At 38.7% G+C, this 15,758-nt stretch overlaps 1 protein-coding gene across 10 annotated transcripts in view; it reads left to right on the top strand.

The window, feature by feature from the left end:
- LOC133549312 (ankyrin repeat domain-containing protein 26-like) overlaps positions 1 to 11,136 on the top strand; it is a 52,929-nt gene extending 41,793 nt beyond the window's left edge. For 9 of the 10 annotated variants that reach the window (XM_061894577.1, XM_061894581.1, XM_061894578.1 and 6 more), the window contains 12 exons: positions 144 to 319; positions 400 to 493; positions 621 to 647; positions 2,179 to 2,256; positions 2,815 to 2,949; positions 3,039 to 3,151; positions 5,633 to 5,783; positions 5,864 to 6,076; positions 6,905 to 7,128; positions 7,204 to 7,414; positions 9,336 to 9,381; positions 10,108 to 11,136. In XM_061894577.1, the coding sequence (XP_061750561.1) occupies positions 144 to 319; positions 400 to 493; positions 621 to 647; positions 2,179 to 2,256; positions 2,815 to 2,949; positions 3,039 to 3,151; positions 5,633 to 5,783; positions 5,864 to 6,076; positions 6,905 to 7,128; positions 7,204 to 7,414; positions 9,336 to 9,381; positions 10,108 to 10,238 (1,599 nt within the window). In that variant the 3' untranslated portion in view covers positions 10,239 to 11,136. The remainder of the gene's footprint in view (positions 1 to 143; positions 320 to 399; positions 494 to 620; positions 648 to 2,178; positions 2,257 to 2,814; positions 2,950 to 3,038; positions 3,152 to 5,632; positions 5,784 to 5,863; positions 6,077 to 6,904; positions 7,129 to 7,203; positions 7,415 to 9,335; positions 9,382 to 10,107) is intronic. The other variant, XM_061894580.1, reaches the window with a different exon arrangement.
- The last annotated feature ends 4,622 nt before the right edge of the window (positions 11,137 to 15,758 follow it).

Raw genomic sequence — 15,758 nt, 5'->3', positions numbered from 1 at the left:
TATTTAACTGACATGTATTTTATTCCTTGGCATATCTTATCTGTGTTAGGGATGAAACCGTATGAACATTTCATGTAAGGATTATTCTGACCAAAATGTTCTCCATTTATCAAAATGATTGTAGCGTGTGCTCTGTCATGCAGCTGGAGGAAAGAGAGGGGCAGTGTTTACAAGCAGAGAAACAAACAAACGAGCTAAGGGTTCGTCTGGACGAAAGAGAGAATGAACTTGGTGCCGCTGCTCAGAAGCAGCAGGAGGCGCTGTCTGCTGCCGCCGCCTCCGATACCACTGTCAAACAGCTGGAAGAGGCCATGCAAAGGTAAACGCTTACTGCGTACATTTTTGAAAGTGCATTAACATGTTTCTCTACACATTCTGTTCTCCTGTTATCCACGCTAGGCTGGAGATCGAGAACGTCAGGCTAGAGGCTGCTGCAAAGCAACAGTCCAACAAACTGGAAGCACTTCAGAAATGCTCTCAGGAGGATGCAAAGGTGAGTGCTACACAGAAATCATTGTATGTTTAAAGTATACAGCACACCACGGTGCACATTACTTACGCATATTTTAAAGCATATGCTTTGTTATTGTCACCATTTTAAGAAATGTACTTCTTTCCAGCTCTCTGACAGTCCAAATGGAGGAATGGTTGGTGTTGTGGATTTAGTCGTACTCTAGTTTGTCTGTGTGCGTCTTTTAGTTTTTCTACTGAATAAAACCCAGTGATCTTTCTGTGATTTCTTTCGGAAATCCATCACTCAGATGATGCACACAATCATTAAACGTAGCAGATATGCATATGGACATTGTTCAATAATTTTGGTTTCTGGGGTCCTTAGTTGAGATCGACCGATTATCGATTTTGACCTAAATCAGTATTTTTTGTTATTATTTTTACAACAACAGCATAACTACACCAGCACATTCAATACATACACATATGATACCAGTATTTAAAATAGTAATATTTTCTGAAGTAGATAGTAATAACCACTGCTAAAGCACCATCCCGTTTGCCCTGCGTAAGAAGTTTCCTTTTTATTAAATTCATTTAATAATGAAAATTACTCACATTGTCAATTATTTTCCCCAAATATGTTTTGGTATCTGACAAGACATTTATATGAGTTCTTGTGAGAATTCTTCTCCGATCTGCTCAGCTGCTTTTACAGCAGCGCTCATGCCCCCCTGCTTACCTGTCAAAACTTTGATTTTTTTTTGCCGGAAAATTCAGTTTTTCCTGTCGTCTTCTCAGTTCCGTTTTGTTTGTCTTCCCCTACTGCAGCAATCGTAAGAAGTTTCCTTTTTATTAAATTAATTTGATAATGAAAATTACTCACATTGTCAATTATTTTCCCCAAATATGATTTGGTATCTGACAAGACATTTATATGAGTTCTTGTGAGAATTCTTCTACGATCTGCTCAGCTGCTTTTACAGCAACGTTCATGCCCCCCTGCTTGCCTGTCAAAACTTTGATTTTTTTTTTGCCGGAAAATTCCATTTTTGTCCTTCTTTCCTGTCGGCTTCCCAGTTCCGTTTTGTTTGTCTTCCCTACTGCAGCAATCGAGTTGTTCCAACACTTGCAGCTATATATATATATTTACCAAAAATCCAAACTTTGTGTAAATATCTTGACAAATAGGAGACTTATTATATAAGTAAAGGAGGGTAGACAGCAGCTCACACATTCTCATACTTTCTGTAACATCCAGGAAGAAATTATATCGGCTAGCTTAAAAAAAAAGGCCTCAACTATAAGCTGCATGAAGTAGCCCAGAATTGTTTTTATTTAAATGTTCATGAGGAAACCTTATCATGTATTAAATTCATAAACTGCTATAAAATTGAGTAGACGGCGACTTATTGTGATGTCGAGAAATCCCGTATTTTTACCAATTTTCAGAGATGTTTATAAAAAAAAAATTTAAATCCTAGTCCAACTTTTTACTGACCTATACATTTCATGTTTAGCTACCTTTAGGTAAAATGAATATGTGCTCCATGACTACTAATAATCAATATCTTCCCTGAAAAAAACATAACGGTCGATCTCTGGTCTTTAACTCCTCTTTGTTTCAAGCTGCATGGTGCATGTTCGAGTCCTTTGAACTATTTCAAATACATTTTCATGTAGAAGATCACTTCTGCATTTAGATGTTTTATTTTATCTTCATAGGTCAGAGATCATCTGGAGGGTTTAGTGACAAACCTCCAAAGTAGTAAAATGGCACTGGAAGACCAACTCAGTAAAGAGGTGAGTCGTGTGCAGTATTTTATGACCTGAATGACACTTTTCTCTTTAAACTAGGGTTGTCCAAACGTAGAGAAAAATTGTAGTCTGTGTGGACCACTTTGAGAATATTCACATTTATTGGACTTTATAAAACGTGATAAACAAAATCTAAAGTCCGTCAAGATATATTAAGCCTTTCAAGAAAACAATGACAAATCTGATTTGTGTTATTTTGTATACATTGTTTGTGTGTTTATTCCTGCAGGAAAGTTTTTTTAGGGGTCCAACAGACAACAGCGCAAATCCCACATGAAGTGCAAATATTTTTAGAACCTGATTAGATGCATGAACATAATTAAACAACCAATACTACAAGGCACAGTTAGTCAGATATGTTTGTTTGTTGGTGCCATTAATCAAATATTTAAGGCTGTTTTTTTTGTCTGGTATGTGTGATTTAATTTCTAGAATATGTTGCAGACCGTAAAAAAATACGAGCTGCATGTCAAAAATGGCCCCTGGCCGCACTTTGGACACTGCTGCTTTGAATTCTAACTTGTTTCATCTCATTTGTTTAAGGTGCAGAAGCAAAGCGTACTATCAAACAGCGCCCAAGACACTCAGGCCATGTGGGAGGATGAGCTGAAGAGCCGCTCTAAGCTAGGACTGCGTCTAGCCGAGCTTGAAAGGGAGAAAGGAGAACTGGGCAGCCAGGTGATCTTAGCTATGAGTAAACAAATGTTTACTCCTGCCTGACACCACGCTGTAGTGGGTTAATGGCTTATGGCGTGACTTGTTTCTAGGTGGAAATAGAAAGGAAGAAAGCCAAGAAAGCAGCAGAGCAGAAGAACGCAGTCGACTCTCGTCTGGAACAAGAGATGGAGAGAAACACGGCGCTTCAAAAGGAGATGTACAGGTGACTCCTAAGCATCCTTGCTAATAATGGAGCTTACAAGTGATTGTGTATGCTTTTTTTAAGGTTGGGTCATGTTATTTATTGTGTTTTGGATTCAGTGTGTTTATTAGCTTGAGCCTTCAAAAATTTCCCAAGTCCAGTTCTTCTCAGTTATTTTCTGTCATGACTAGGGATGTGCCGATCGATTGACCACTGATCAGCATTACCTGATTTTTCTGAGGAAATTTGTAATCGCCATTGCCGATTGATGCATTTTATTGGCTAAAACTATATTTATTTTCAGTTCGCATGCTGTCAAGCAGCTACCAGCTAATTATGTGTTTCCAATCAGCCATTCGATTTGGCGGAAAACTGTATCAAATTTTTATATCAGTCAATATTGATAATTATTTATAATTTTTATGACCTCTGTAAAATAGGGATCAGGAAAAAATATATTCAATGTAAACCTTTTTACTTCAAATGTAACCTTACCTCTGATTACGATACCCTTTAAAATCAAGTCAGAAAGGAAAGGAAATGTCAACACAAGCATGGAAAAAACTCGAACAATGTACACAAAATTCTAAAATCACATTGAACACTTAGCAATAACCTCTTAAATCGAAGGTGTAACAATGAGGAATATGTAATAATTGTTTAAAAGATGTAAAAAACTATTTGTGCAGGTTTAGTGCCAGGAATTTACAGCTGGGTTCCAAAGGGTGAGCGCGGCTAACTAAGGTGGTGTGGTGTTAGCGGTCTGTAATGGTAACTTTTCCAGTTTTATCCACAATTTTAGCTTCTCATCCCGCTCCATGCAAACAATTAATAATACACAGTGTGGAGTCACTCTTCTAAGCTAGTAATATTTACTTTCATTATATCTTGTATCACTATCATTATCAAGTGCCACTGTGATCACCGCAGGACACAAAGAGGGAGAGAATAAGGAACTAGTTTGAATATCGCGTTGATATTTTTAAACTGTCAATAGCACTCACTGTAAATAAATAGAAAGATTTATAGTTCCTAAACGTGATTAGTATCGGTATTGATACCGGTCCGTCTCACTCATTGATGATTGGAATCAACAGCATAAAACCCTGATTGCAACATCCTTTGCCAGGGCACAGACATTTTTTTGCGACGGCTGAATTGAATTACAATTAGAATTCGATACTATTTATTTATCTGTACCAAACACCATGCGTGTTACTTTCTTTATTGTGAAGCTGACGAGGACTCATTTTTTCTTTTCATTCCCGTCACAAGCTTCTATATCTCTCCACCTCCATTTAGCTCTATACACATATTCATATATACTTTGTACTTCTACCGGGTCGAACAGGGAGCCTGTTGAATAGATTGAGCACTGCTGCCCCCTAGCTGCAGGGTTGTGTATTGTTCTAAAACGACTACTACAGTGTGTAACCCAAGTGATGTAAATCCATACTTGCCAACCCTCACAGATTTTCCAGGAGACTCCTGAAATTCAGCGCCTCTCCCGAAAACCTCCCAGGACAAATTTTCTCCCGAAAATCTCCCGAAATTCAGGCGGAGCTGGAGGCCACGCCCCCTCTAGCTCCATTCGGACCTGAGTGACGTATATAAAGAGCGTGTCTGCCCAATGACGTTATAACTGTAGAATGATCGAGGGCGAGTTCTTGGTTTCTTATGTGGGTTTATTGTTAGGCAGTTTCATTAACGTCCTCCCAGCGCGGCAACAACACACAACAACAGCAGTCCGTTTTCGTCTGCCGTAAAGCAGTTCGTCTGCCTTAAACAGCAATGTTGTGATACTCTTAAACAGGACACTACTGCCATCTACTGTACATGCATATGGTTAGAAAAACAAGGATGGACAATTCAGCCTTTAACTCAACAATGTGTAGATGAGTGTTATGTGTGTGTAAATGTGTAAATAAATGAACACTGAAACTCAAGTATTTCTTTTGTATGTATATATATATATATATATATATATATATATATATATATATATATATATATATATATATAGACACATACATATATATAGCTAGAATTCACTGAAAGTCAAGTATTTCATGTATATATATATATATATATATATATATATATATATATATATATATATGTGTATATATATATGTGTATATGAAATACTTGACTTGGTGAATCTAGCGGTAAATATAAAATAGAATAGAGCGTACTTTATTGATCCCTGGGGGAAATTCAGCACCACAGTTCGCTCACAATAAACAATGATAATAATAAATAATATAATATATTATACATATAATATATGAATAATATAAATATACTCCTTCCCTCTTAACCACGCCCAGTCCCGCCCCAACCACGCCCCCCACCTCCCAAAATCGGAGGTCTCAAGGTTGGCAAGTATGTGTAAATCTCCCTTGCTGCTTGCGACACTGCTGCCCTCAGGGGTATTTCAGAAAACTGTTTTAGTCCAAAACTTCACTGACTAGTGTATGGTATTTATGCTACTCAATCTAGGATACGAACTCTCCTGAAGACTGCTAAGAAGATGCTGCGGGATCAGGACAGAGGCGCAGGGGCTGACTTTTCCTCTCCAATGAGCAGTCTCAAGATGGAGCTGGGAAGACACAGCTGGGCGGATAGATCTTTTGAAGGGAGGAGGGAAAAAGTATGTCCATTTGATGAATGCTGTTTACCTCCACCGATGTATCATATTCCTTCATCTTCCTTTGTACAAACTGCCACCAGGTGAACGACCTGCAGGGGGAGCTAAAGAGGGGCGCGTACCAAGGCGCCCGCCTGGACAGGAGGCTGCTGGAGGAGGAGGTGCAAAACCTTAAACGCAGAGTTGAGTCCTCCCAGGTAGAGCAGAGGGAGATAGAGCAATATCGCCATGAGATAGAGGAGAAGGCCCGACAGGAAATAAAAGAGAAACTACAAGAAGTCAACCTCTTCTTGCAGGTAAGATAACACTGAACGGGTAAATATGTTGCACTGGAAGATACAGATTGTACAATCTCTGGCCATTTTAGTACCGTAATTTCGAGGCAACTGTGTATAAGCCATACCCACCAGATTTTTGGACAAATTTAATCTGTTTACTTCCCACGCGACCGTCTCAAGATCGATCTTTTACCATATAACAAAATGCAACAAATATGCTCAGCGAAACATGAACAAAAACAAAGAACAAAAAACATCCACAGATCCATATAATATCACTTCTCTGCAGAACAGGACTTGGTTGTAGAAATCTGCCTCTATCAGTCAGTGAGATGTGACACAAACATCTTACTGGCTGCTCTGAAAATGAACTCTGCCCACTGTGCTTCTTGCCTGGTCTTCTTGGAGCTGCTGTGACGTAGATTACTTTAATAATCTGTGTCTCACTCTAAAGTGCAGATTACAACCATTTGAATACTCTCCATTGTTCACAAGCCTTGCGGTAATTTAAAAAATGCATGGCACATCATATTGGGGCCTGCAGTTTCGTTGGTAACGGTTAAAATAATTATTTGAAGACATCCGGCTGGCCGTAATTTGCCCATGTCAAGGCTGAATTTATTGTCGGCATGTAAGGTCTGTGAACACGGAAAATTCATAAATTAGCTGCAGCATTGTATAAAGCGTATGGTTGAAAGTGTGGGGAAAAGTAGTGGCTTGTAGTCTAGCAATTATGGTAAATTTCCTCAGATAAGATTGAAGACCTTTTGAAAGAAAGGAATATTAGTTTCATTGACGCTAAACCGCTCTGTTTTAAAATGTATACCCTCAATGTTTCTCTTCCAGTCCCAAGCGGCAACCCAGGAGGCAGAGAACCAGATTAAAGCAGCCAATGAAGCCAGCCTGTGCTTAAAGATCCAAGAGCTAGAGAGTGAGCTGAACCGAACCAGAACCGTCCAACATGACACGCTCAACCAGAGGGAGTCCACGCTCACAGAGCTGGAACGATACAAAGAACTGTACCGAGAGGAGCAGATGCTGCGCAAGTCCCTGTGTGCTGATCTACAGAGGTCTGAACGCAGCCGGTTTTAAAGACACACGGTGTAATCAAACAACTGAGAGAATGTGCTGTTGCCTGTCTTCAGTACAAACCACCAGCTCACAGAAGCCAGTTCCAGGTTGGTGAACGACCACAGCAGGGCTTTCATCGCCTCCCCAGGACCACTAGGGGGCGTGGTTCCCCTAGTTTCACCAGCCAGCACATTGGGGGCGCCATACAAGGGCTTTGCCTCAAGACTGCTCAGCACTTCAGTGGCTGAAGGACAGAGCAGCAGTGTGGAGGACTATTTGGCCCAGGTATGTCACAATAATGTGTATATTAACCCATGCAAGGTGCTCTGTGAGCTACTTATCCACACATATCCCTCCAAGGATCAAATCTGTCACAACATTACAGCACCTGAAGTTTGAGAGCATGTTGGCACCACATTGGCTGTATCGTATGACCGCTAATAAGCTAGAGGATTCCTCGGCAGCAGCGTCAAGTCTTCTGTAAACCAAGCTGCAGCCTACAAAGTAGGGTTGCTGGATTTTGAGGAAAAAAATCTTATTGCGATCTGTCTCTTTAAAGTTGCAATTCGATTTGCGAGTTTTTTATATTTTGTACAATAAAATGCATAAAACTGCAAAAACAAAACAACTGAAGGAAGACATGTTATTTTTAGACTGTCAATCAATATATTATAATCTCAAAGTGCCACACATTAAAACAATATACAATAATTTACTTCCAAAAATATTTGGCCTTGTGCTGACATACGCACAGCTTTTGTCTACATCATGCTGTTAAACTAAATAGATAATTGATAAAAAACTATACAGTGCTTATAATTTAAGGTTATACTATATATATATATATATATATATATATATATATATATATATATATATATATATTGTAAGTAATTTTTTGAAAGGATATAAACGTTGATTTCTCATTATTGTATAATGGTTTACCATTGTACTGTAATTGCGAGGTAAATAACTTTGCTATCCTGAACAAATAAACAAAAAATAAAATGGACTCATTTCTATAAGCAGATATTAAACATCTGAAAATTTATTTTTTCCCAGTTGGAAAAATGAGGTCCGACATTATCATATCACGTGATCGCGGCATTCTAACTCATTCGTCTGTATTGATGAGCTTATATTGCCCATCCAATTTGAAGCTGAAATATTTCCACAAAGGGACATTTAGCTTTATAATTGTATTTTTTTTGCCTCTAATTTGTCTTACTTTGCGGTACTGCTCACTGGCACGTCGCAAGGCTTTCTGTACTGTGAGCGTGTTGGCAGCGGGCCGAGACAAAGATTGTGCATGAGTGAAAAGAGGGGTCACTCCTTTCACTTAATTCCACTGTTACATAAACGCGTCCAGGTGCGTGTCTTTAGAGACGAACAAACGCTAAACTCAGCAATTCTGATTGGCACTGTCACTCAAATGCCGTTGACCGTGGAGGTAAAAAAAAAAACTCTGCTTCTTGCAGTTATTTACCGCACATATTAAAACCTTGATGTCGATTTCGATTAATTGTGCAGCCCTTCCACAAAGCCAGTACATACATAATTAATGAAAGTTAGGCCTACCTTTGATGCTTTTAAAAGAAATGTGTGTCGTAGTATCCAGACATCCCCAAAAATATCACAATGTGTTTTGTTTCCGCATCGGCCAGATCCTGTGGCTACTCTCCAGAGCACATTAAAACGTGGATTCAGAAATTACATCTTTGTGCATTTTCATGCTACAGCTAAGCTTTGATGAGTCATAAAGGCTATCATACTTAACCTCTGATTGGTCAAACAAGATCATTTAAACTGGCCAGTGGCTCTTTAAGATGGAGGTGCACGTAAAGGGAGAGGCTTCTTATAGAGCGGGGATGTGTCCTAAATATAAAACACAAATATATACTTCATTAAATATTCAAACAGTGTTACTGTGTGTAAATTTTACAGTGGCCAAAAATAATGGTTATACGTGTCAAATAAAACCTCTGCCTTGTTTTTAACGAAAACTTGTGCCTACTACGCTACTGTTTTTTATTGTTCATCATTATGGTTGTTCCAAGTGTGTTTCTGAAGTCGTACTCGGTGAAAAAAGTTTTAGAGAACCACTGCTTTATTGTGGTAGCAAGATTATAACGAACCATCCTGTAGTTACTGAAATGAATGTGAAATTTTTCTTCACGAAAGCGTTACAAGATGTTTGTTTCTTTAGATGCAGCGTCAGTTGGACAGAAGTATATCCAGAGAGCTGAACAAAGGTGAGTGGAAACACATCACATTGTCTCTAACAGGTGTCAAATTTGTTTTCATTAAGGCCCTTTTGCAGTTAGGGTTTGTAACAGTTAATGATACATTAACATTAATATAACTTGATAATAAATGAAAATCATCATCACTCCATGATTTTATTACACAATTTCCTATGCATTTGATTATTATATATTTTTTACATACAAACTAAAAAAATATGTAGATTTTGTGGTAAAAAAAAAATGGCAGCGGAGGCAACAATTTTACTGTAAAATGTACTGTATTTCTTATAGCATTTTACTATGAAAATTGAAAAACAGTACAGCTATTTGTACAGTAAAATTCCAGTGACTGAGCAGCTTTTTTTTAAATTGTAAAATGTACTGTGATTTTCTACAGTGTACAATTTGATGGATAACTTGCTTTGAAATCATAAGCCAATATTTAAATATTTATTTTAACAAAAACTTTTTGGGGAATGTATAGTAATATACTATATGTTGCAATATTGGATAATATTAAAGTTTAAAATATATGTATATTTGTATTGTTTCTATCAAAATGGAGATAGAAAGAATAAGTGCCTTGTTGATGCATATTAATTCCATGCGTTATAAAATGATGTAGCCGGCCAAATCTGGCCCCCAGGCTTTGAGTTTGACACCTGTGGTCTATTCTGTAACTTTGGTGTGTGTGAGTGTGTATGTGACTGCAGTCTCTCCCCTGCCCCACAGCCTCAGCGGAACTTGACGTCTCCTTGGCCCGTATGTCTCCAGTGGGCTCTGCCTCCAGGGTGGAGTTGGATCCTGTTAGCAGAGCAAAGCAGCAGTACTTGGAGGTCCTGAAGAAGAACCATGAGATCTGAAGAACCACTAGAGACAGTCTCCCAGCAGTAGAACCTGGAGGTAGACAACGAACAGCCACATTTTACCGGCACAAGTTGACTGACCTCAAAGGGGGTTGTTTATATACGAGCACAATGCACTTAAGCACTCAGGAAGTGATCACACTGATCGGCCACACTCGCAGATACACTCACACAATCTGATGGAATCCATAAGTATCAGTCATTAAGATATTAGATTGAAGATGTATCTAGTGGCTGATCAGTGCATATACGCTGCAATGTGTACACATATCCTGTATTGCTTTATGAAAGGGATTCCTAGCACATTTTTGTCACTATTCCTGTTTAATCAGAAACACACAGTATTCAGGGGTTTCATTTCTAATTCTGCTTTGATTCATTGACCCCGAAGTTCCACTGAATGCCGGCCGGCTTCACCGCTGGAGGGTGCCGCCATCTAACCGTCTAACAATCCCCGTCGCGGTTCTTTCTAGCAGAGAAATAGTGCGGCCTTTTACGAGATCTGGCAAATCCGCGCATAATCATTCGATAAGGGAAGTCAGCGTTTCCCCTTATGTAATTGAATGTAGCGCACCGCCACACCTTGAAAACATTTTTTTTTTGTACTTGAAGACAAAATAAAGTAATATAATGTATTGTAGCTCACAGAAGGAATTACACAAAGTCAAACACTATTTTTAACTTTTATTACCAATCTTATGATAATAAACAGCACAGTTCCAACAGGGTTTACCTCCCGCGCAAACACTTCCCCCGACACAGAACAACACTTCCTCATTCTCCGCCAATCACCTTTCAGGCACGGACGGTGTGTTTGCAAACATGGGAAAAAGTGTAAAATACAATCCGCCTTGCAAATGCGGAATTTTATTTTGAAAATAAACCTGATACTATATTTTGTGTCCGTGCATAACTTCCTGTCCAGCACTAGCAGATTTTAGCTGAATTGTACGGATTTGTTGCGGCATATATTTAGTGCTAGAATGCGGAACGGCATGTCTGTGACGTTTAGCGGGTGGTGGAAATTGACGTATTGACTTGAATAAAAACGGAAAGAGCCACGACTGTACCACATTCAGTGGAAATCCGGGATTCCTCAATATATATTTAACCATGTTTGGGACGTGCCATCAAATGGTGAAATATTGTTTACGGTAAATGTGCGTTTTTAAAGGTACTTGTGAAAGTGTTGGGTTTTCAGCTGAGACTTAAACTTTTATACATTTTTGCACGACTGTCCAACCACATGTTGTCTATGCTGCTGGCTAATGGATTGAAGTAAAAAAAAATACTGATTATAATAATGATATGGGAATAAAGCATCATTAAGCATACTGTACATCAACAGAAGCCTGTAAATAAAACTGTAAAACCACAATCTTGAACTGACAAAGCCAATAAAATGATTATTTCGGTATACTCACTTCTTTGAAATTTTTGTTTTATTATTATTAATGAGTAGAGGGGGTGTGATTCACATTATTTTGCATAATTTTTCCTAATTTAAGTACTTTACCTTGTATGGGCATGTATTTTTTTGAAGAGTAGAACTGTCAAACAAGTATTTTTTTAAGAACATTAATCACACTTTTGAATTTTGACTAATTGCAGTAATTTATTTGCTATTTTGTCACAAATGCAATTTTAAAACGTACCTAATTTTTTAAAATGTTGTATTTGAATTCATGTCATTTATTTGCTCAAAACTTCATAAAAGTATATATATATATATATATATATATATATATATATATATATATATATATATATATATATATATATATACATATGTATATGTATATATATATATATATATATATGTATATGTATATGTATATATATATATATATATATATATGTCATTTCCAATGCCAAAGAAATTTACTCAAAAAACGCTCCAGCGTAGTATTAGTAGTTTATTTTGGCCTTGTTAAATGATAAATGGGTTGTACTTGTATAGCGCTTTTCTACCTTCAAGGTACTCAAAGCGCTTTGACACTACTTCCACATTTACCCATTCACACACACATTCACACACTGATGGAGGGAGCTGCCATGCAAGGCGCCAACCAGCACCCATCAGCAGCAAGGGTGAAGTGTCTTGCTCAGGACACAACGGACGTGACGAGGTTGGTTCTAGGTGGGATTTGAACCAGTGACCGTCGGTTTGCGCACGGCCACTCTCCCACTGCGCCACGCCGTCCCCTGTTAAAAACAAAGCCATATATAAATATATATATATATTAATTTTTTTTTTAAAGGAAATAATCTTAAAAACATTACAGTAAAGTACAGAAATAGAAAAAAAATACTTCACAATAGAAACATTAAAAACACAATGGTTTGGGTTTTTCCATTTCCAAAAAGGAGTGGTAAGAAGTGAAACATATTTACTCCCACACTTTATTTGTATTTAAATAACTAGCTTTCTTATCATCATATATATATATATATATATATATATATGTAGGTGTGGGAAAAAATCACAAGACTACTTCATCTCTACAGAACTGTTTCATGAGGGGTTCCCTCAATCATCAGGAGATTTTAATGGAAGCATTCACATACAATGGTTTATATAGGGCACAGAGTGGGTGGGTACAAGCAGGCGTAGGGTGTGGTGATTGGCTCATGTGTTACCTAGGAGGTGTTTCCGTCTGTGGCGGCATGTTGAAATGATTTCACTGCGCTTGTTGAGGGATGATAGATCTGGATGATATATAATAAACAGTTTCTCTTTTAAGCATAGGTTGCATCTTTTATTACCACTGTTGTAAGGTGTGCTGGATGCAAGAATTTGCCATGTTATTGAATATTCAACATTATTGTCTTTGAGGTTCCAAATGTGTTTGCTGAGTTCTGTAGAATTCCGCAAAGTCTGGTTTCTAAAGGAGGCGTTGTGATTATTCCATCTTGTTTTGAACGCTCCTTCGGTTAATCCTACGTACGTGTCGGATGTGTTAATGTCCTTGCGTGTCACCTTTGCTTGGTAAACGACTGATGTCTGTAAGCACCTTCCGTTGAGAGGGCAATCAGGTTTCTTGCGACAGTTACATTCATTATTGGTTTCAGAGTCGTTTAGTCTGGGGGTAGGCAGTCCTTTTGCAATTGTTTTGTTATGGTTTGAAATGATTTGTTGCATGTTGTTCATACAGCTGTAGCTTAATTTAATGTTGTTCTTGTTGAATATTTTTCTTAGGGTGTTGCCTTTGGGGAAGTGTTTGTCGATCAGAGTGAGGAACTTGCGGCCGATGTTGGTTGAGACGTCTTTGCTGAATGGCGGATTGTACCAGATGATGTTTCGTTTTCTGCTCTTTTTTGGTTGGTTTCCTGGAGTGGGTTCATAGGTGAGGGTGAAGTTGTATCCGCTTTCATCAAGTGCTTTCTGGTACGGGGGGGTTGCTTGGTCGAATTCAGCTTTGCTAGATGACAGCATCGATAGCCTTTTATTAATTCCGGTAGGTATTCTTTTCGTGGTGGTGGGTGGGTGGTTGCTGTCATGGTGCACGTATTGGAGTGTTGTGTTGGGTTTTGTGGTTTCCACTCAACCAATGGAGAAATACAGCAGCAGTAATCAAATGGTTTAACAACATCCAAGACAAACAACAACACAACTTTATCTCCTTCGACATCGAAGAATTTTATCCTTCCATCACGCAAGACCTACTGACCCAAGCACTAAACTTCGCCTCGGACTACGACTCAATCACAGGCAACGAAAGAAACATCATCATCCACGCAAAGAACTCCATACTCATCCACAACAGTACACCATGGCAAAAAAAGAACAATGCAACATTTGACGTTACTATGGGGAGTTTTGACGGAGCAGAAACGTGCGAACTCGTTGGGAGTTTCCTCCTCTCCCAGCTTGCTAGCCTCAACCTGAACCTTGGTATTTACCGTGATGACGGACTGGCAGTGTGCCGCGCCTCGCCAAGGAGCAGCGAGAACACCAAGAAGCGCATATGCCAAATCTTCAAAGAAAACGGCCTACGGATCACGATTGAAGCCAACAAGCAAACCGTCAACTTCCTCGACGTCACTTTCAACCTGAGAAATAACAGCTACCAACCATTCACGAAACCCAACACAACACTCCAATACGTGCACCATGACAGCAACCACCCACCAACCACCACGAAAAGAATACCTACCGGAATTAATAAAAGGCTATCGATGCTGTCATCTAGCAAAGCTGAATTCGACCAAGCAACCCCCCGTACCAGAAAGCACTTGATGAAAGCGGATACAACTTCACCCTCACCTATGAACCCACTCCAGGTAACCAACCAAAAAAGAGCAAAAAACGAAACAACATCATCTGGTACAATCCGCCATTCAGCAAAGACGTCTCAACCAACATCGGCCGCAAGTTCCTCACTCTGATCGACAAACACTTCCCCAAAGGCAACACTCTAAGAAAAATATTCAACAAGAACAACATTAAATTGAGCTACAGCTGTATGAACAACATGCAACAAATCATTTCAAACCACAACAAAGCAATTGCAAAAGGACTGCCTACCCCCAGACTAAACGACTCTGAAACCAATAATGAATGTAACTGTCGCAAGAAACCTGATTGCCCTCTCAACGGAAGGTGCTTATAGACATCAGTCGTTTACCAAGCAAAGGTGACACGCAAGGACATTAACACATCCGACACGTACGTAGGATTAACCGAAGGAGCGTTCAAAACAAGATGGAATAATCACAACGCCTCCTTTAGAAACCAGACTTTGCGGAATTCTACAGAACTCAGCAAACACATTTGGAACCTCAAAGACAATAATGTTGAATATTCAATAACATGGCAAATTCTTGCATCCAGCACACCTTACAACAGTGGTAATAAAAGATGCAACCTATGCTTAAAAGAGAAACTGTTTATTATATATCATCCAGATCTATCATCCCTCAACAAGCGCAGTGAAATCATTTCAACATGCCGCCACAGACGGAAACACCTCCTAGGTAACACATGAGCCAATCACCACACCCTACGCCTGCTTGTACCCACCCACTCTGTGCCCTATATAAACCATTGTATGTGAATGCTTCCATTAAAATCTCCTGATGATTGAGGGAACCCCTCATGAAACAGTTCTGTAGAGATGAAGTAGTCTTGTGATTTATTCCCACACCTACATATTGCGCTCTACCACGGTATCGAGCACTATTCTCTGGATAATCCAATCAAGACATATATATATATATATATATATGTATATATATATAAACATTTACCAGTCTTATTGCAATATATTATCAATAATCTTTTACCCACTTTACTCACTTTTCGTTGGCACAAAAATACAGTACATACATACAATATACACATATATAGTCACATGAATACAAATACTAATACAACGTAGGTTAAATAAGGCCCTCCTTTCCAAAAATGCGGTAGCTTGATCCTGTTATACTTTACGTTGATTGATATGCTACTGAGTAGCATTAGAAATTGTACATGGCGATTTCAAATTTGTTAATAAAAACTATGTCTAAGAT

The sequence above is a fragment of the Nerophis ophidion genome, linkage group LG03 (assembly GCF_033978795.1).
Source record: "Nerophis ophidion isolate RoL-2023_Sa linkage group LG03, RoL_Noph_v1.0, whole genome shotgun sequence".
Taxonomy (NCBI): Eukaryota; Metazoa; Chordata; class Actinopteri; order Syngnathiformes; family Syngnathidae; genus Nerophis; species Nerophis ophidion.
Note: the sequence above shows the minus strand (reverse complement) of the source record. Positions and strands in the feature narration are given on the sequence as shown.